The sequence below is a fragment of the Pipistrellus hanaki genome, assembly GCF_964339955.1.
Source record: "Pipistrellus hanaki genome assembly, chromosome: 16".
NCBI lineage: Eukaryota > Metazoa > Chordata > Mammalia > Chiroptera > Vespertilionidae > Pipistrellus > Pipistrellus hanaki.
In genome coordinates, this window is record NC_140518.1 from 47,122,792 (window position 1) to 47,142,473 (window position 19,682).

General features: G+C 61.3%; 2 protein-coding genes across 8 annotated transcripts in view; both read left to right on the plus strand.

The window, feature by feature from the left end:
* The window catches only part of SHMT1 (serine hydroxymethyltransferase 1), a 1,020,383-nt gene that overhangs the window by 665,580 nt on the left and 335,121 nt on the right, over positions 1-19,682 (plus strand). The window lies entirely within an intron of this gene.
* PEMT (phosphatidylethanolamine N-methyltransferase) overlaps positions 2,926-19,682 on the plus strand; it is a 43,323-nt gene continuing 26,566 nt past the window's right edge. Inside the window, exons 1-3 of one of the 7 annotated variants that reach the window (XM_084861570.1) lie at positions 2,926-3,134; positions 3,692-3,748; positions 12,929-13,036. In XM_084861570.1, the coding sequence (XP_084717696.1) occupies positions 12,944-13,036 (93 nt within the window). In that variant the 5' untranslated portion in view covers positions 2,926-3,134; positions 3,692-3,748; positions 12,929-12,943. Of the gene's footprint in view, positions 3,135-3,671; positions 3,749-4,064; positions 4,465-4,643; positions 5,194-12,928; positions 13,037-19,682 lie in introns of those variants that run through there. The other 6 variants (XM_084861569.1, XM_084861568.1, XM_084861566.1 and 3 more) reach the window with 6 other exon arrangements.

A 19,682-nucleotide genomic window follows, 5' to 3' on the forward strand; every position in this document is an offset into this window, starting at 1 on the left:
AAAATGGTGGTGGTGGCTGGGGGGTGAGGGGAAGGGGGGGCGGGGAGTGACGGACCTGGGCAGAGCTGGGGGACCCTCAGGGTCCGCCCTGGGGGCGGGGGTGTGTGTGATGTATAGGTCAGAGCCTCCCCACGAGTTCAGTTCAGGCTGTGGATCTCTCTTCTGAAGTTTTATATGGCAGGGACAGCTGTGCACCCTCACAAGCCTGGGGACCAGTATGGGTCAGAGTGGAAAAAAGAACCCCATAAGCCAACCTGGAAGGGACCTTATCCAGTCATACTGACCACCCCCTCAGCTCTCCAAGTTGCAGGACTGAACATCTGGACCCACCACTCCCAGGTAAAAGCAGCTCACCGGCTGGACAACCAGCACCAGAGTGGAAGGTGACCTCTGACCTGAACTACCCCCATGGATCAACTTCAAGCCTGGATCTCCTTCTCCCCTCCTATCTGGATAATTATCGTTTTTGGTCTTTTCTTTTCTTTTCTTTTCTTTTTTTTTTTTTTTTTTAATATATTTTATTGATTTTTTACAGAGAGGAAGAGAGAGGGATAGAGAGTTAGAAACATCGATGAGAGAGAATCATCGACCAGCTGCCTCTTGCATCACCCCCACTGGGGATGTGCCGCAATCAAGGTATAATACATGCCCTTGACGGGAATCGAACCCGGGACCTTTCAGTCCGCAGGCCGACGCTCTATCCACTGAGCCACACTGGTCTCGGCCGTTTTTGGTCTTTTCTAACCATTTTATTCTGTCTTCATACAAGTGTCGCCAGAACCCCAGACTGATACCGGGAGAAGAATTTCTCTGCCTTTGCTACTTGGATGACCCCCTTGGGGAAGATGGGGAAGACTCAGGAGACTGAACCCCCTTTTTTGTCACCCCCCTTCAGCAGGAAGTAGCTAGAGTGGTCATCAAACTTATCCTTAATTCCTGAGCCTTTTGTAATCTCCCAGGTTTAAGAATAGCTTGTGGAACAAGAGGGGGGAATGAAAAAAATGGGGCAGGGGCCGCTTGCAGCCTGCTCAGTGTCTGGTTAAAACTGTAGTCTGACTTCCCCACGCTGACTGACAGGGGAGAGGGGGGCTACAGAGCCCAACCCCAGGGCCTGGGGGGCCCTCAGGGGCCGCCACAGGAGGAGATGTGAAGGTCAGAGCCTCCCCACAAGCTCAGCTCAGGCCTTGGACCCGGAGTTCCCTGGACAGCAGATCTGCGAAGCAAAGGTTAACTTTCCTCCTCAGAGCTGGCTGAGCGTTCTCCGGGAATCTGCCACAGGTGGCATGCCTGCCTCCTGCCCCCTTTGCTCCTTTCCTCTTATTAATAAGGAGCTGATGGCAGCGGTGTCCCTGTCACCCAGCTCTCCTGGGCCCCGTGCTGGGCTGACCCCACACCCCCGTGTGTCCGGGAGTGTCACAGAAGGAAGAAGACGTGGAGAACTGTGTTACTCCAAGTGCATAGAAGCACATGCTATTGTCTCTACTCCTCATCTCGTCTGTGCTCAAGGTATTATTATACCCATTTTACGAACAGAAAAGATTCAGAGTCGGGAAAGGTTTAGATTTTACTCAAAGCCACCCAATGAGCTAATGTTAATCTTAGTAATAAAAGCCCGTTTTAGTGATTGTGGGAGCCGTGCAGCCAGATCCAGTGCCACGGAGGGGAAGAGGGAAGCAATGAAGAAATGGCTGCTAGCTTGGACCCCCTCATAGCAAGGGTCAAACTCCTGGCCCGAGAGAGAGCCACCTGCAGGTGTCTGCCTGGGATGGACAGTGAGCTACGATAAATGGCCTTCCATATCTGAAGATGTATCAAGGGGTAGAGAGAGATAACTTTGAGGGTCTTAGTGTAAAAAAAAAAAAAATTCAAACCTGTAAAGAATTTTTGTGTTTATTTGAGCCAAACTGTCCACAGTTGCTGGGAAGCAGAAGGTCAACGTATTGAGACAGTGTCCTGGGGCAGGGCGGTTTCTCACCTGCGCTCCCTGGACTAGCCGAGGAGATGCAGGTAGGTCACATGAAATCCACTGGTGACAGATTAGGGAGGCGAGAGAAAGTGAGGGGGAGCGGGGGGAAGAGGAGGACCTCTAGGTTGGATAAAAAGTAAAATAATAGACACATACTTTTTTTTTAACAATGAAGGAATTTGTGGTATCTGTGCTGGTACCCAGGGAATTCGGTTGTGCCCTGAGGGGCCTGGAAAAAAGGGAAGTTACAAGTTGCCCAGACATTTCCATGATATGTTATCTTAGATGCAAAAAGACAGCAAGCTCTTTAAACTAAAGGTCGACCTTGTCAGGAGATACAGGCCTAGGACATGACTACCCACCATCTTGCTGTTAGTTAAAGTTTAATTCTAGACATCCTTTGCAAGACCGCCACGCAGGCCTCCCCTGAGCTGCCAGGTCAGCATGTGGCCCTTTTGTCCACAGAGCCCGGAGGCCTGTTTGTTAAGTCTTTGGGGTCTGTGCCATGAATAAACAGGGGACAGGCCGCCTTAGAGGGCGTGAGCCTTCGCCACTTGAGGTGTGTGAGCACAAGTGACTTCCCTGTTTGCCAGGGATGCCCTGAACCAAACAGTCTAGTGAGAGGCTGGCCTGGATGGCTTCCCACAGCTCTGACCAGGGGACTTGCAGGCCAGGCCGGCTTGTGCCGGAACTCTCTTCAGCAGGAGGCTTTGGATCTGAACACGCCCTGACACTGGAAGCTGTATTCTGGCTTCCACGTCTGGGTGCTTCCTTTCCACAGACGGGGGGGGGGGGGGGGGGGGGGGGGGGGGAGCAGGCTGAGGTGGAGTGGGTGCCTCTAGTTGCATCAGCTCTGGTCTGACCTCTGATGTTTACCTTCTCTGTTCCAGATAAACAAAACACACATAAACTCATTTCCTGGCTTAAAAAAACAACAGGGCAGCCGGGTAGGCCAGGGGAACTTGGGCTTCTGTGAAGCAGACATGGAGATGGGGGGAGGGGGAAGCTCCCTAAGAGCCCTCCTCCTCGGTGGGCTCAGAATCGCTCTGGTTCCAGCAGGCCACCCTGGGGCATCACCTGACCTTGTAACAAAGGTCATAGGCAAACCAGCCCTGGAGCACCTACTGCGGACCCAGCCCTGTTAAGGACAGTGGTTACCTAGCTATGTGTTGAGTTCAGGCCCGTGTTGAGTTTTACCCTCTGTTTTGTCCTTTTACTTAGAAAAAACTGAAAGTCACAGAGCTGGTTAGCGCAGCTCTCAAGCCTGCCCAGCCTGATGTGATGAAGGTGGGCCTTCTGCAAAGCAGTCAGCACAGGGGGTGACCTGCTCAGGACTGGTGGGTGCTAGGGTCAGCAGGGAGAGCGGGGAGCAGCCTCCATCAGGAAGCAGCTGGCGTTGGTTAAGTCCCATCCCCAGGGGCTGGGTGATGGGGCAAAATATGGGAGTCTCTGAGGTCTCTTTTCTTATGTACATATGTAATGCCCGGCTACAAAAGAGGCCCTCCTGGGACCCAGCCATCTAAAATCCACTTTTCTCAACTCTTCCTCTTCCGCAGCCACCAGCTGTTCTGGAATCCGAGGTCCCCCCAATTCCCTCTTGCTAGTCTGCCCTACACCACACTTCGCATGCCTGGCATCTATCCCTTGGTACTCTTAGCCCCGTTTTTTCATTAGTACTTATCCAAGTCATAATCCTTTGTTCGTTTTTGTCTCATATTCCGTTAGGAGTCAGCGTGGGCCTGAACCTTGCGTTGTTGGCTACTGTATTGCCGCAAATCCCTGGTGAGTGGATGAGAGAATGAGTGAAGAAACGAAGGAGTGGAGGAGGTCTCTGGCGGGGAGCAGGATCGTGGAGGCCTGGGGGCGGAGGCCCGTGGACCGGAGCAGTAGCCTTGGCCGCAGGCTACTGGGGGTGCGCCGCCTGCACGGCCTCTGGGCAAACGCAGGTCTCAGAAGGGGGCGGGGACCGAGCCTGGGCCAAGGCCGCGGCCGCGGGGGCTGCGCGGGAAGCTACTTATACCTGCGACCCGCAGCCGCTGGCCTCTGGCCTCGCCGCCGCCAGCAAGGACCGGACCCCACGTAGGCTGGCAGCGGGAGCCGGGACCAAAGGGACGAGGCGGGAGACCCAACCCCAGCGGACACTGCCGCGATTCCGCCTCGGAACCGGCGGTCCCTGCAGTGTATAATCCCGGGACTTGTAGTTCTCGGTTCCCCAAGAGGCCGGCTCGCGAGCTCTAGGTAAGTGGTGCGTCGCAGGGACGAGAAACTACATTTCCCAGGAACCCCGGAAAGGCTGGGGTCACCGGGAAAGCGCCCCGGCAGGAGGCGCTTCCCGGGCGCAATGGGGCCGGTCCTGGGGCAGGTGGTTGCGAGGCCCCGGCGCGGTCCCTCCAGAGGCGGTCCCCAGAGCAGAGGATCTGCCGGGAGCAGAGCCTATGAGCAGGCCGCTGGCGGAGCCCGACTGCTGCGGAGGCCTGGGCAACATCGACTTCAGGCAGGTACTGTCCGGGTGGGCCGGCGGGGAGCCGGGACCGGGACCGAGACGGCCCGCGAAGCCTGCGGCCCCCGGGCGCCGCCTCCAACGCCTGGTGGGCGGGCCCACCGTCACTAGGCAACGGGGGCGGGCCGAGGCGAGTGGCTGGGGAGAGCGTGTGCGCGTGCGCGGGAGGGGGGCCCTGCGGTGGCGCGGCCGCTCGAGCCTCAGCGCTGCGTGGCGGCTCTGCCCTGGGATGAGGCGGGAGCCTCTGAGGTTGAGCCTCAGCGTGAGCGTGAAGCGGCCTGTGCGTGGGGCCGCGGTGGGGCCGCCCATGCGGGCTCCCGCGGCGCCGGCTGCGGACGGCGGCCCCCTCGCGGGCGGGGCCGCGCTGGCCGGGGCGGCGGCCGGTGTCTGGCTGCTCGCCGGGCCGCGGCGTCCTTTGCAGCCCGGGGCGAGAGCGCGCCTTCGGGCGTCTGCCCGGGCTCCCAGTTCCAGTGGCTCCCCTCTCCTGCGTCCTCCCGTCCACCCGAGCTGCCTCCGAGGCCTCTCTTCTCCCTCCAGTCAGCCCTCCCCGGGGGCCGCCAGCTCCGCCGGCAGCACCTTCCAGCCGGCTCGTCCACCCCTCCGCCCGCCGCGGAGACAGCTGGGCTTGGAGAGCCTGTGTGGGGGACAGAAGCGCCTGCTCTCACCAGCTTTCCTTCTAGTGAGGGTCACAGGAAACCGGAAACACTTTCTGAAGGAGATAAAACGGGTCGGTGCCGCGGGGGGGAGTGTTGAGACCCTGGGCAGGTGCAGTGGTGCAGGGCAGGGCGGAGCTCGGAGGGAGCTGGCCTGTGGGAGTCGGGGCTCTGCAGAGGGTGGTGGGAGCAGGAGAGAGGATGATGCCTGTTTTTTATTTGTTTTTTTAGTAAACTCTTCCTTAAGAATAACATGCAGCTCGAGGAGGTCACAGTTGGATTCGTGGTCAGGGCACACGCCCGGGTTGTGGGCTCCATTCTTAGTGTTGGGCCTGCAGGAGGCAGCCAGTCAATGATTCTCTCTCATAGTTGGTGTTTCTTTCTCTGTCTCCCTCTCCCTTCCTCCCAGAAATCAATAAAATGTATTTCTTAAAGAAAGGAGTAGCTGCCGAAACCGGTTTGGCTCAGTGGATAGAGCGTCGGTCTGTGAACTGAAAGGTCCCAGGTTCGATTCTGGTCAAGGGCATGTACATTGGTTGCAGGCACATCCCCAGTGGGGGGTGTGCAGGAAGCGGCTGGTCGATGTTTCTCTCTCATGGACGTTTCTAGCTCTCTATCCCTCTCTCTTCCTCTCTGTAAAAAATCAATAAAATATATATATATTTTTTAAAAAAGGAGTAGCGTGCAGGTGGATGGATGGTAGAGCATGCGGGTACGCTCAGGCACTGTCCCAGAGTGACCGACCGGGGGACGAGCACCAGATCAAGGGCATCAGCCGGGGTGAGCCCACAGCTGGGACTCTTAGAATGGTACTTTGTCAGTGCCTCTGAGCGTCCCGGACACACGTGGTCAGTGGTGGCGGGGGATCCGCTCCCGGACACACGTGGTCAGTGTGTTTCCTACCACAGCACGTCGCAGGTGGAAGTGCGCTTGGAATGCCCACAGGACCTCAGCAGTGCCCGCCGGGGTGGGTGCCGTGTGAAAGAGTGGAACTGCAGGAGGGCCAGTCCTGCCCTCAGGTGTCTGCGCAAGGCCTATAGTCTAGACTTAGAAGCAGGAGGTGGCCCTGGCCAGTGGGCTCAGTGGGTAGAGCACCGCCCTGCACGTCAAAGGGTCGTGAGTTCAATTCCCAGTCAAGGGTGTATACCTGAGGTGCAGGTTGGATCCCCGGCCTGGTTGGGGGTCTGGTTGGGGTACGTGTGGGAGGCAACTAATTGATGTGTCTCTCCTCCACTCCTGCCTGCCTTCCACCTCCGTCTCTCCCACTCAAAAATCAATGGGAAAATGTCCTTTGGTGAGGATTAACCAATACAAACACACACATGCGCACACACACACACACTCTTTAGAAGAAGAGCAGGTGAGGGTCAGCCCTGGCGGCCTTGCCCAGAGCCCGAGGCTGTGCAGCTGGCCAGAACGGACCAGCCGCAGTGACCCTAACTGACTAAGGTTCAGTTTTTTCACTCCTGCCCTTGTTGGTACAGTTAAGCTTCCTGTTGCCAAGAGATTTTTCTTCAAAAAAATAAACCAACACATAAATGTATTTTATGTGGTAGCTCTCCTCCCTCCTCAATCAAAATCTGGTTGTAAAAGCTGCTGGTCCCCGGCCTGAGGGAGCTTCAGGGCTCCTCCTCAGCCAGGGGCGCTGGCTCAGGGGCCGGAGCACTGGCGGCTGTCTAGAAGGAATACGTGCCACCTGATTTAAACTTCTCTAGTAGCTGCATTTTAACAAATGAAGTGATGAGATTCCTTTTAAAAAATACACGAATGTCACAGCAGCTTTATTCATAATAGCCCCAAACTGGGAACAACCAAAATGTCCTTCCATGGATTATTAAACAAAAATATGGTACATCCACCTGGCCAGTGTGGTTCAGTGGTTGAGCATCGACCTATGAACCAGGAGGTCACAGTTCGATTCCCAGTCAGGTCACATGCCTGGATTGTGTGCCCGATCCCCAGTGAGGGGCGTGCAGGAGGCAGCCAATCAATGGTTCTCTCGATGAGATTACATTTTATTTGACCCGGGATGTAAAAATATGACTCATGTAGCACTAAGTGCTCAGTGACCACATGTGGCCAAGCAGCGCGGCTGTTGGGTGCAGTACCCTCAGCCAGCTCTCTGAGCCTGTTCCAGTGGTGCAGTCTTGGCACCTGCTGGGGTGTGGCGTGTACCTGCTGTAGCTTCATGGGCCAAGGCTCCCTGGGATGCAGAGCCTTGCTCCTCCGCTTGGCAGCAAGCTGACTGGTGAGTGGGTGGGAGCAGGGACCGCCAACCTGCTGTCCTTAGGGTGGAGCGCCCCCAGGACTCAGAAGATTGCTCCAGTGGGGTCTAGGGCTGCTGGCTTCTTGGAGGGCCGGGGGGGGGGGGGCTTTATGCGTGCACATCAGGTCCCTGTTCCCCGAGAGCAGATGGGTGGCGGCACTCTGTAGGTGTCCCAGGGCCCTCCAGTTTCTTGGTCTGTAGAACGGGGATAGTAGTGGGGCTCTGGCGAGGACCAAAGTGGGGTCAGGATGCAGAGGGGCTTCATACAGAGTGCCCCCCCCCCCCAGGCAGCCTCTAGAAGGCAGAGCCCTGGATTCTGGAGTGTTGAGGCTGCTTGTGATTGGAGGCTGAGCTGTGGCGGATTTGGAATGTGTTGATTGTCTTTCGGTGCCAGATGCTTGCCTGCTATACAAAAGTGTTTTGTTTTTTTAAAAAAATATATTTTATTGATTTCAAAGAGGAAGGGAGAGGGAGAGAGAGATAGAAACATCAATGATGAGAGGGAATCATGGATCGGCTGCCTCCTGCACACCCCCCACTAGGGATCAAGCCCATAACCCAGGCATGTGCCCTTGGCCAGAATCAAACCCAGGACCCTTCAGCCTGCAGGCCAATGCTCTATCCACTGAGCCAAATCAGCTAGGGCAATACAAAAGTGTTTTTAAAAATCTTTTGGTGTCATCACTCTTCTAGAATAAATGCCAGGCCTTTCATTGGAAGACTTACTTTGCGAGGTTCTCAGGACATGGTTTGAGTCGGAAGTACTCTTTGGATCAGAGTCAAAGCAGCCGGCTTGGGCTCCTCGGCCCGATCTTGGGGAGTCGCTTACACTTAGGGGGCCCGTTTCTTCCGCCTCTACGGAGTCGACCCGGCTTTTCCTCGTTCTGCTGATGGTCAGACCAGCTCTGCCCTCCCCGGAGACTCCCACGTGGTCTGACACGCTGTCCTGTGTGTGTACGCGGCTTACTTTGGCGGGCATGTTCCTAAGGAATATGGTTTGTAGAGTTCTTGTAGTGTCTTTGTCTGGCTTCGTATTAAGGTTATGCCGGCTTCTTCGTGTACGAGGGCAGTGCTCCATTCTGTATCCGGGGGAGTCTGTGGACGGTGTTACTCCTTCCGGAAGTGTTAGGTAGGGTTTGTCCCATGAAACCTTCGGGTCTGGAGCTCTCTCTTTTGGAAGGTTCCAAACTGGGTCCAGCTCCTCCAGTAGCTGAGGGGCTCTGTCTACAGCGGATGTCGCGGCCGTGGCTTCAGGACAGCCGTTTCCCCCGCAGTGCTGGACTGTGGTGTGAGCGTGTTCTCGTGGCCCTGTTACCCACGATGTGAGGCCTGTGGACGCTCCACTTCCATTCCTGGTGTGGTCGTTTGGGCAGTTTTCCCTTGGTCAGTATGGCTAGCAGTGTATTGGTTTTATTTTTTCCCAAAGAACAAGATTTGGGTTTATTCCCTCCATCTCTATTTTTGTTTTCAATTTGATTGATTTGGGGTCTTTTACTTTTTCTTTCTGCTTCCTTTGAGTTTAATTTACTCCTCTACCTCTAACTTTTTATGGATAAAGCTTATGCTACTGACTTGAGACTTTTTTTAAATTAATATCCTATATAATAAAAGGCTAATATGCAGATTGACTGAATGGCGAAAGACCAGTTGCTATGACACACACTGTCCACCAGGGGGAGTATCACTCAGCCAGAAGCCCTGACCTGGGCTCATGGCTGGTGAGGGCAGCAGTGGTGGTGGAAGCCTCTCTGGCCTCCAAGGCAGCGCTAAGGATGTCCGACTGACAGCTTAGGCGGCAGCAGGCCTAAGCTGTCAGTCGGACATCTCCCGAGGGCTCCCAGACTGCAAGAGGGTGCAGGTTGGGCTAAGAGACCCCCCCACAGTGCACAAATTTCGTAAGTTATAGATTTCCATCTTAGCCCTGTATCCCACAATTTCTGATACTTTGTATTCTTGTTCAGTTCAAAACACATTAAATTTCCCCTTAACCCATGGATTATTATACTTTAATTAGTATCTTTCTGTTATTGATTTCTAGTGTAATTCTGTTACAGATTAATAACATACTTTTATGCTTTCTAATTCTTTTAAGTTTACTATCTGTTTTATGGCCCAGAATGCGTGCTCGGCACGTGTTTTCTGTGGGGTTCTGTGGGCACCATGTCCAGTGCTGGTGGTGGCTCAGGGTCTAACCCCGGGCCCCTCCGCTCTGTCGCTGATGTGGGTTTGTCTCTCACCTTTCATTTCTGTCCGTCTGTGCTTCATGGTTAGCTTCAGTTTTGTGTTTGTTTTGTTTTTTTAAATATATTTTTACTGATGTCAAAGAGGAAGGGAGAGGGAGAGAGATAGAAACACCAATGATAGAGAGTATCACTAATTGGCTGCCTCCTACATGCCCTCTATTGGGGATGTGCCCGCAACCAAGGTACATGCCCGACTGGAATCGAGCCTGGGACCCTTCAATTTGCAGGCTGATGCTCTGTCCACTGAGCCAAATCAGCTAGGGCTAGCCTCAGTTTTTTAATCTGAAAAATGGGCGTGCCTCCTATGGTTGTTGCATGGACTGAAGGGCGTCGTCAAAACAGCTAACATCTGCCAGCTTCGCTAGTGCCAGGTGCTGTGAGTCTTTCCTTCACCGCCTCCTGCCGGCCCTGAAGGAGGAGTCACGTGGCCAGGTCTGTGGAGGGCCGGGGGCATGCCTAAGCTTACAGAGTCCAGCTGGGCCCGTCTGGGGTCCGCTCTCTGCCTGCCTCGTTGAAGCCTTTGGCAGGGCTTGGCCCCGTCCCTGGCCAGAGGCCAGCTGGCTTCTTGTTGTTATTGCCTTGAGCACACGGTGTGCATCTGCATACGTGCAGGCAGCAGCGCTGACCTCGTGGGCTCGCTGGGCCCTTGGTGCCGGTCAAGGCAAGGGGTCCGCAGTTCCGTCACTTGGGGGTAGGGGGAGGGAGCCCAGGAGGAGATGGGGATTGTGGGAAACACAGGCCCTCCACAGACTCCACTCCCAGGAAGAGCTCCCTTTGGCCCAGTTGTTGGGTGCAGGAGGAGGAGACCTGCCGGTCCTGCGGGAGTTACAGATCCAGGGGCCTGGGGCAGCTGCTGGCCGCCTCTTTAGTCATGGGACTTAGGGACCCTTGAAAGCAGTGTTTTCCAGAAACTGTCCGCAGCTGACCACTGTCCAGTGGACATTTTGGAGGGTCTCCAGCTGATGGGGCCCCTCCTCGGCCAGGCCCCTGCTGCTTTCCCTGGGGTGCTGGTGTGCTGGGGCCCTGTTAGCATCAGTGTTAGCATCAGCAGAGGGAGGGCCAGAGCGCCTGGGCCCTGGAAGCGCCCTTGACCTTGGGGGACAATCTCATCACCATTTCACCAAAGGAAACCCAGGCTGAGACTGGTTTCGGAGCCCTGCTTTTTATTTGTGTGTGTGTGTGTGTGTGTGTGTGTGTGTGTGTGTGGCGGGCGGGCGGGGGGTGGGAGCACCCTGATTCTAGCCTGTATTGTGGGCTGACCAGAGACCGTCCGAGCGGGCAGAGCAGGAAGTGGGCCACCTTGGTGTAAAACTCCTGCCCGGTGCGAGGGTGCAAAACACCTGCTCTGAGTCCGCGCCAGGCACAGGCTTCTCACCAAAAGTTGGCCAGTACCTGTTGCCCGAATCCACTGAGAATGCCAGGGGCATGTGGGCTCCCTGGGAAGGGCGGGAGGGGCAGGAGGGGCTGTGGCTTCCAGGATACCTTCTGCAGGGATGGAGGGCCCTGCTGGGGCCCGTCCTCCGCCCCCCGGGCCGCCCGCCTTGCTGTGTCACTGTGGATCTCACTGTGGTCGTGTGGCTGACTCCGGGCCCGCTGTGTGTTTGGATGTCACGAGGTGACCCTGCCGCGACCCGTGGCCGGCAGCTCCCTGCAGTGTCCCAGCCCCTCGGCAGAGCCACCGCCGGCGGGGCCCTTCCTCACCAGACCCGGGTGCAGGAGCCGAGCCGGGAGCATCCGGCTGCGGCAGGGAGCGCTCCTGCATGTGTCCCCGCGTCCTCGTGAACTCCAGCCGTGGCTGCGGGTCCCTTAGGAGGCCAGGGCTTCCGTGGCTGTGATGAGGTCGGGGGTGGGGGGAGGGGGCACTTCCCTTAGCCAAGGCGGCTCATGCGGGTGAGGGGTAGCTGATGGACTTCACTCTGCTCACGTCTGACCCTGCTTTGGTCATTTTCTGTCCGTCCAGTCAGAGGAGGGAGGTCTGTCCTCTCAGGTGGGTTATTCTGGAGTGGGGACCCTGCAGGGCGCCCCCCTGTGGCCGGGAAGGCCACTGGAGCTGCTCACACCAGGCCTCTCTGTCGGAGCAGTAAGCAGCCCTGGCTGAGGATAAGAAAGAGAATCCTCTCCTCCCGCCCCAGACTCGAGAGACAATACTTAGAATGTTCTATATCCTCAAGCAACAAAACAAAACAGAGCCAAACCACCATGAAAGTAGACATTGCGGGGAAGATCAGAACTCGGACGGACTTGGACTTCTCTTACAGTGATTCTCTCGTTGGTGTTTGTGAGGCTTCCTCTTTTAAATCGGTACAAAATATTTTTAAAAAATCCCTTGTTGATGGCTGGCTTTAGCTCAGCGGTTCCTTCAGCTACAAACAAACAAACAAACACCCATGTTGAAAGTGTCCAGCTCGTGCCTAGAGACGGGGATCTCAGCCGTGGGCAGTTCTGTCCCTGGGCGACATTTGGGCATGTCTGGAGGCATTTTGGGTTGCCACAACGGGGAGAGATACCCGCATTTAGGGGTGGGGGCCAGGGGTGCTGCTGACACCCACCATCAGGGATGGCCTCCCCGAGTGACGGGCGGCAGGGCGTGTGGAGCCGCGCTGCCCGTGCAGGTGCTGCCGCCCCGGGCTCCGGCCGCCGCCCGCGGACGCCAGGCGGCGGGCGGCTGCTGGGCTCCGAGGGCGTGCGTTTGCTCTGGAATGTGCAGCGCCGTGGCCAGTGGACATGCTTTTCAGAATATCACATGTTGACACACGTCTATCTAGTTTATGCTAAACTCTGTCTCTGAGCTGTGTTAGGAATGGGCCACAGTGTCATCCATTCTTCAGTCGATGACACATTTTCACTGCAAGCGTGCGACCGGAGATCTTTGCCCGTGCGAGTCTCCATGGCCACGTGGGAGTGTCTCTATGGCCGCCTTTCAGCTCAGCCTCCTCACACGCAGGACTGTCTGTCACTCAGTCTGAGAAGAGGCACGTCGGGTTGTGGAATGCCGGGAGGCTCTGCATCTCTCCCCACGGCGGCCCCGGCCCCTCGGTGCTCTGGCCTCTGGCCTCTGCCGGCCCCGCCCCGCGGTCACTCCCCTCCCGGCAGCACCTGCACACGCTCCCTGTGCTCCCGGAGCCGAGGCCGGCACGGCTGGCTGGTTTCGGCTCTTTATCTCCGGGCGAGAGCTCGCCCTGTAGCAGCCCGGGACGCGGTGTGCCGAGCCCCGGTTCCCGGGCGGCTGCTCCGGGCGGGGGCGGGGCCGGGGGCCGCGGGCCGCGGGCCGCGGGCCTGGCTGACGCTCTGTCCCTGCAGGCAGACCTCTGCGTGATGACCCGATTGCTGGGCTACGTGGACCCCTGGGAGCCCTGCTTTGTGGCCGCCGTCCTTGCCATCGTCTTCAACCCGCTCTTCTGGAATGTGGTAAGCACGCTGCGCCCGGCTGGGAGGTGGCATCCAGTCAGGGGACGTGGGCCAGGGAGGCCCGCGCCTTGGGCATCCCACCAGGCCTTGGCATTGCCAGACAGCCCCGGCGGCTGCTGGACGCGGGCAGCAGTGCCCAGGGCGCTGCCCGCTCTCCTGGTGGCGTCACGAGGTGCTCAGTGGGTGGGGCGGACGGCTCGGTGTGGGGTTTCTCCTCTCTCCCCTCTCACGCACCCACACGTTAGCTTCCGAAAGGAGCCTCCTGCACAGGGGTCCGCACACCGCTGGCTGGAGGCAGCGGGGAGCAGGAATGAGCCTGTGAGGACTGAGGAGGGAGACGGCCCGCTCTCCGGAGGGGCAGGCACGCGGGGAGGGGAGAGGGCTGGGCTGTGGCGTGGGCGGTGGCCCCGGCCTTGGAGGAAGCCTCCTGCCATAGCCTTTCCCTGGCCACGGTGGGGGCAGTGCTTGGAGCTTGGGGTCCGGCTCTCCCAGGGCACCATCCCTGAGAGATGGAAGAGGGCATTGTTGGGGGCTGGGAGCTGTGCTGGGGTCCCGGGGATGCGGGGTCCCGGGGCTGCGGGGTCCCGGGGATGCGGGGTCCCGGGATGCAGGATCCCAGGGCTGCGGGGTCCCGGGGCTGCGGGGTCCCGGGGCTGCGGGGTCCCGGGGCTGGGGGGGTCCCGGGGATGCGGGGTCCCGGGGCTGTGGGGTCCCGGGGCTGGGGGGTCCCGGGATGCAGGATCCCAGGGCTGTGGGGTCTCAGAGCCGTCGGGTCCCGGGGATGCGGGGTCCCGGGGCTGGGGGGTCCCGGGATGCAGGATCCCAGGGCTGTGGGGTCTCAGAGCCGTCGGGTCCCGGGGATGCGGGGTCCCGGGGATGCGGGGTCCCGGGGATGCGGGGTCCCGGGGATGTGGGGTCCCGGGGCTGTGGGGTCCCAGGGATGCGGGGTCCCGGGGATGCGGGGTCCCGGGATGCAGGATCCCAGGGCTGCGGGGTCCCGGGGCTGCGGGGTCCCGGGGCTGCGGGGTCCCGGGGCTGTGGGGTCCCGGGGCTGGGGGGTCCCGGGATGCAGGATCCCAGGGCTGTGGGGTCTCAGAGCCGTCGGGTCCCGGGGATGCGGGGTCCTGGGGCTGGGGGGTCCCGGGATGCAGGATCCCAGGGCTGTGGGGTCTCAGAGCCGTCGGGTCCCGGGGATGCGGGGTCCCAGGGATGCGGGGTCCCGGGGATGCGGGGTCCCTGGGCTGTGGGATCCCTGGGCTGCGGAGTCCCGGGGATGCGGGGTTCCGGGGATGCGGGGTTCCGGGGATGCAGGGTTCCGGGGATGCGGGGTCCCGGGGATGTGGGGTCCCTGGGCTGCGGGGTCCCGGGGATGTGGGGTCCCGGGGATGTGGGGTCCCTGGGCTGCGGGGTCCCGGGGATGTGGGGTCCCGGGGATGCGGGGTCCCTGGGCTGCGGGGTTCCGGGGCTGCGGGGTCCCGGGGATGCGGGGTCCCTGGGCTGCGGGGTCCCGGGGATGCGGGGTCCTTGGGCTGCGGGGTCCCGGGGATGCAGGGTCCCGGGGCTGGGGGGTCCTGAGGCTGGGTGGTCTTGGGGCTGTGGGGTCCCGGGGCTGTGGGGTCCCGGGGATGCGGGGTCCCAGGCTGAGGGGTCCGGGGTTGGGTCTGGGTTTGCTGACGCAGAGCCCAAGCCGCTGTGTCTTCCTCAAGTGTAGCTCAGTGTTAGCAACAGCCTGTTCCCGACTGTTTTCATTCCAGGTGAGCACCGGTCCCAGGGGCAGAGCAGGACGTGTTCCCGAGTCAGGCCTTCATCCGCCAGGACACGGGGCGGGGAGGCTGCGCGCCTGGACGGGCTGCGCCGGGAATGCCCTGTTCCTTGTCCTGAACGCCCTGGGCCGCCTGAGGCCGCTGCCCCAGGGGGGGCAGCTGAGGGAGGGAGCTCAGAGGGCCAGAGGGCCGGAGCTTGCTGCAGGCCTCCCGAAGGCGCCTCCCCCTCCCCCTGCCCTGGCCCTGCCCTGCTGGGCTCCCCACAGGAGCGGTTGGCCAGTGGGCAGTGCGTGCGGCGCCCCGGCCCCCTCCCCCTGCTCCCTGCGCCCCCTCGCCTCCCACCCCACTCTTCAGCTCTGGCAGCAGATAGGGAGGCGGCGGGGTGCGCGCTGACCACCCCCGCATCTGTCCAGCCTCAGCAGGACCCTGTGACAGTTCTGTGCCCGAAAGGTGGGGTGCTCTGAGGGTGCGACTGAGTGGGCTTCTTGAGATGGCAGAGTCCTGGGCTTTGGGGTGTCCTACCCGCAGTGAGGGGTAGCGGTGAGCAGAGACAGGGCAGTGCAGGGCTGGCCTCGAAGAGCAGGGTGTGGCAGCGCCCTCAGCGCGGGGGAGGGCAGGGAGGGCTCTCCTTGGGCCGCGGCCGACGGCGGGCTCCGGCGTCAGATCCGTGAGTCCCGTGCCGGGTGCCAGCCTGTGGGTCTGTGAGCAGCACAGGAAGCAGTGGGAGCCGGGCCTGTGGGTCTGTTAGCAGCGCAGGAAGCAGTGGGAGCCGGGCCTGTGGGTCTGTTAGCAGCGCAGGAAGCAGTGGGAGCCGGGCCTGTGGGTCTGTTAGCGCAGGAAGCAGCGGTGCCAGCCTGTGGGTCTGTTAGCAGCGCAGGAAGCAGTGGGAGAGGGGCCTGTGGGTCTGTTAGCAGCGCAGGAAGCAGCAGGAGGGGGGCCTGTGGGTCTGTTAGCAGCGCAGGAAGCAGCGGGAGCCGGGCCTGTGGGTCTGTTAGCAGCGCAGGAAGCAGTGGGAGAGGGGCCTGTGGGTCTGTTAGCAGCGCAGGAAGCAGTGGGAGCCGGGCCTGTGGGTCTGTTAGCAGCGCAGGAAGCAGTGGGAGCCGGGCCTGTGGGTCTGTTAGCAGCGCAGGAAGCAGTGGGAGCCGGGCCTGTGGGTCTGTTAGCAGCGCAGGAAGCAGTGGGAGCCGGGCCTGTGGGTCTGTTAGCAGCGCAGGAAGCAGCGGGTGCGGAACGGCTGTTGCTCCCGGGCGTAGACATCGTGGTCTTTTGGCCTTCCCCGCAAGCCTGGCTTTGACCGGTGGTCACGCTGGTTCTCCTGGCGCTCGGGCTGGGCCTGAGGACACGGCGTCACGCACAGACCTTTCCACAGCACGTGCTGGGAGGTCATTCTGAAGCCACATGGTGCCAGGTGTCACGGAGCGAGAGGTCTGGGCGGGCGGGCAGGAGGCCCTGGTCTGGGTGGGTTGCGGGCAGGAGCCATGGGTGTGGGTGGGCGGGCAGGAGCCATGGGTGTGGGTGGGCGGGCAGGAGCCATGGGTGTGGGTGGGCGGGCAGGAGCCATGGGTGTGGGTGGGCGGGCAGGAGCCATGGGTGTGGGCGGGCGGGCAGGAGCCATGGGTGTGGGCGGGCGGGCAGGAGCCATGGGTGTGGGTGGGCGGGCAGGAGCCATGGGTGTGGGCGGGCGGGCAGGAGCCATGGGTGTGGGCGGGCGGGCAGGAGCCATGGGTGTGGGCGGGCGGGCAGGAGCCATGGGTGTGAGTGGGCGGGCAGGAGCCATGGGTGTGGGCGGGCAGGCAGGAGCCATGGGTGTGGGCGGGCGGGCAGGAGCCATGGGTCTGGGTGGGTGGGCAGCTCTGGGTGGGGGCACGAGAATCCCAGCTCTGAGCACAGAGGGCACAGTGAACCACAGGTGGGCAGGGACAGGTCCTGTGCTAACCAGGCACCGGCCGGGCGCTGTGCTGGTGTATGTCACGTGGTGGTTCAGGTCAGCGTCACAGTGAGGACCTCAGACCTCCGCCACCTCGTTCAGCTGCTTCCTGAGCTCATTGTCCTGAACACAGGAGCGCGTGGCCCGGGCCCGGCCTGGCTCACAGCAGCGAGCGGGGCGATGGGAGGACTGGCAGGGGTGAGCCTGGAGCAGGAGCCTGCCCTCTGAGGAAGGGAGCCCTCGCGTATCTGGGGAAGAGAATCAGCAAGTGGGAGAGTCCTGACCAGGGGGACAACGGGGGACAACGCAGCAGACAGCAGACGGGGCGGCGTGGGTCTGGGCTGGCCGCCGGATGAGCAGCTGGCCCGGCCCAGACCTTCAGGGGCTTATGTGGGGGCTTCTGGGAGAGCAGGCCCTCCCCGCCCCTGCACCCCTGCTTTCCTGCCCCCTGGCTGCTGCCACTCAGGCTCCAGCCCAGGTGCGGGGCCGCGTGGAGCTCCAGGCTCTGTTCGCTCCCTGTCCACCCCCACGTCGGCCCTCACAGTCCGCCTGCTGCACATGGGCCACCGCGTCACCTCGCCCAGCTGCACATCGGGAACACGGTGGCATCGGTCCCTGGGGTGCCGCTCAGCGGCCGCCTGGACCAGGGGAAGTGTACGGTCTGGCCTCCTGAGAGGCCCCCTGCGGCACCCTGGGTGCCCCACCCTCTCCCCCAGGGCTCCCGAGCTCCTGCCGTCCTGCTCCCACCTTGGTCAGCGCTGCCACGCTGGCGATGCCATGCTGGGCTCCAGATGTTACCAGGTCCTGAGGGCGCAGCCGCCCTGGTGTGAGTGAGGCAGCCCGTGTGCCCTCCACTCTGGGCCCTTCGACCCGGCCGTGTGCGCAGCTCTGTGGTGGAGCCAGGCCCTGCTTCCCGCGGGCTTGCACCTGGCACCAGGCGGGCCGGGGGGCGGTGTTTAGAGGCGCCCTGGAGCGGTGGCTCGCACACCTGATGCGCAGGGGGGGCCTGGGCTGAAGCACCGGCGCTGCTCACGCCTTCAGCAGAGGTGAGTGGCGGCCCCGTGCCCTGGGGAGCCCCCCCCCCCATGCCCTGGCGGTGCCCTGGAGCTCCCTCTGTCACGTGCCAGCCAGCCCCGACGTGGACATAGCTGTCCATTGTTCACAAAGAAACTGTGTGGTGCCGTGACTGTCAGTGCAGGCCAATTGCTTGTCCTGGCATCCAGGCTGGTTGCGGCGTTGAGCGTTCGGAGCCGGCTACACCTGGGGTTCACGGACAGTGACCTATCCTCTCTTCCACAGGGGACCCGGGAGCGTGCAGGGGTTCCAGCAGCCCCCGGGACAGTGTAGGGGGGACAGGCCTGGCAGTGGGCCTTGGCGTTGAGGGTGCTTCTGAGGCTGTTCCCTGGGCCCAGCCTGGCCGACTGTCCTCGCCCCCAGCGCACCTGCTTGCTTGCGCCCAGGCCTCTGCTCGCTCTTCTCCCTGAGACCCAGGGGCAGCGTGCGGCCCATGACCCCCACAGCCACCCGCAGGCCCTCTGAGGGGGTCCACGGCCGGGCTCGGGCAGCCCGTGTGCTCAGTGAGAGCATGTGGCTAATGAGTTGGCCCCCTCGCAGGCCCTGCAGCAGCCGGAGGCCCTCAAGCCTGAATCGCTCCCCTGGGGGTGACCAGGGGATGAGGTCCCCCCGGTGAGATTGGGAGGAGGCGGCTCTTTCTCCAGGAAGTGCCTGGCCGGGGCAGGGGGTCCGAGGCAGAGTGAGCGTGATCTTGCAGACACTGGTGGCCCCCGCTGCCTCTGAGTTCCTGGCTGCAGGCTCTGCAAGGAGCCAGGCAGCAGGACAGTAGGTGGCGCTGTGGGCGAGGCGAGGCTTCCCCTCCACTCCCAGGCCCAGCCTGCCCTGCACACACCTGCACTGGCCGTGCTGCCTCAGTTTCGTTTTCAGGTGCACAGCCAGCAATCCATGGGCTCGTTTAGGGGAGCACTGGGGGGTCCCCCGGGTACGGGGAAACTGGCCCTGCGGGTGCTTCAAGCTGAAGCGAGGGAACCAGCCAGGTACTGGGAGGGAGGTCCACCAACCCCTGGGTGCCCGCCCTCTGCCTGGTTTCTCCATCCATGAGTGAGGCCGTCAGCTGAGGTCCCACCACGCCCTGGAGCACTGGGACCCCCTCGCTCCCCGGGTCCCACTCGGGTGGCCGGTGCTGGCCCGCGGGCTGGCATGAGCTGTGGGAAGTGCAGGCTGGGAGTTGGGGCTTGGTGAACAATAAGGCTCGGCTAGAGGACAGGTGCAGAGCACGGGCATTGAGGGCACCAGCTGGGGCTGCACGGTGTCCTGAGGGGACCGCTGGGCTCTCAGAGCGGTGGAGGGGGGAGTGGGGGCAGGAGTCAGCAGACCGCAGGAGGGGGAGGCAGGCCTAGGTCCCCTGAGGGAGGATCCCAAACGCTGGCCTGCAGCCCTGACTCTGCTGGAGTTTGCCGGTACGTGGGTGCCAGTGAGTGTGTGTGCATGTGTGTGTGTGTGTGCGCGCGTGTGTGTATGTATGTGTGTACGCGTGCGCGTGTGTGCGCGTGCACGGTGAGCGTGCATGTGTGTCCCATGCAGACAGGCGGAGAACTGGATGGGGTGTGACCAGGCGGCCTGAGGCCCTTGCTCCCATCTGGCCGCACACCAGTGGGCCCTGGGCCGCGGGCTCTGGGCAGGAGGGAGTGCTCTGTGGGTGAGGCTTCGTTGGCAGCTGCCGCGGGCTCTGGTGTAACCTGGAAGCAGGGCAGTGACGGAGGCCTTGGCCCTGAGAGCACAGGCCCCTTCCCACCGGCCGCACTGTCCCTTCCCTGCTGTTGCCCAGGACCTGGCCTCCCTCCCGGGCCTCCCGGCCCCAGCTCTCTCGGGCTGGGTTCCTACAGAGCCAGTGCTGTGTCTGGCCTTGGCTCCCTGGCTGGATAGTCTGCTGCTTGTCATT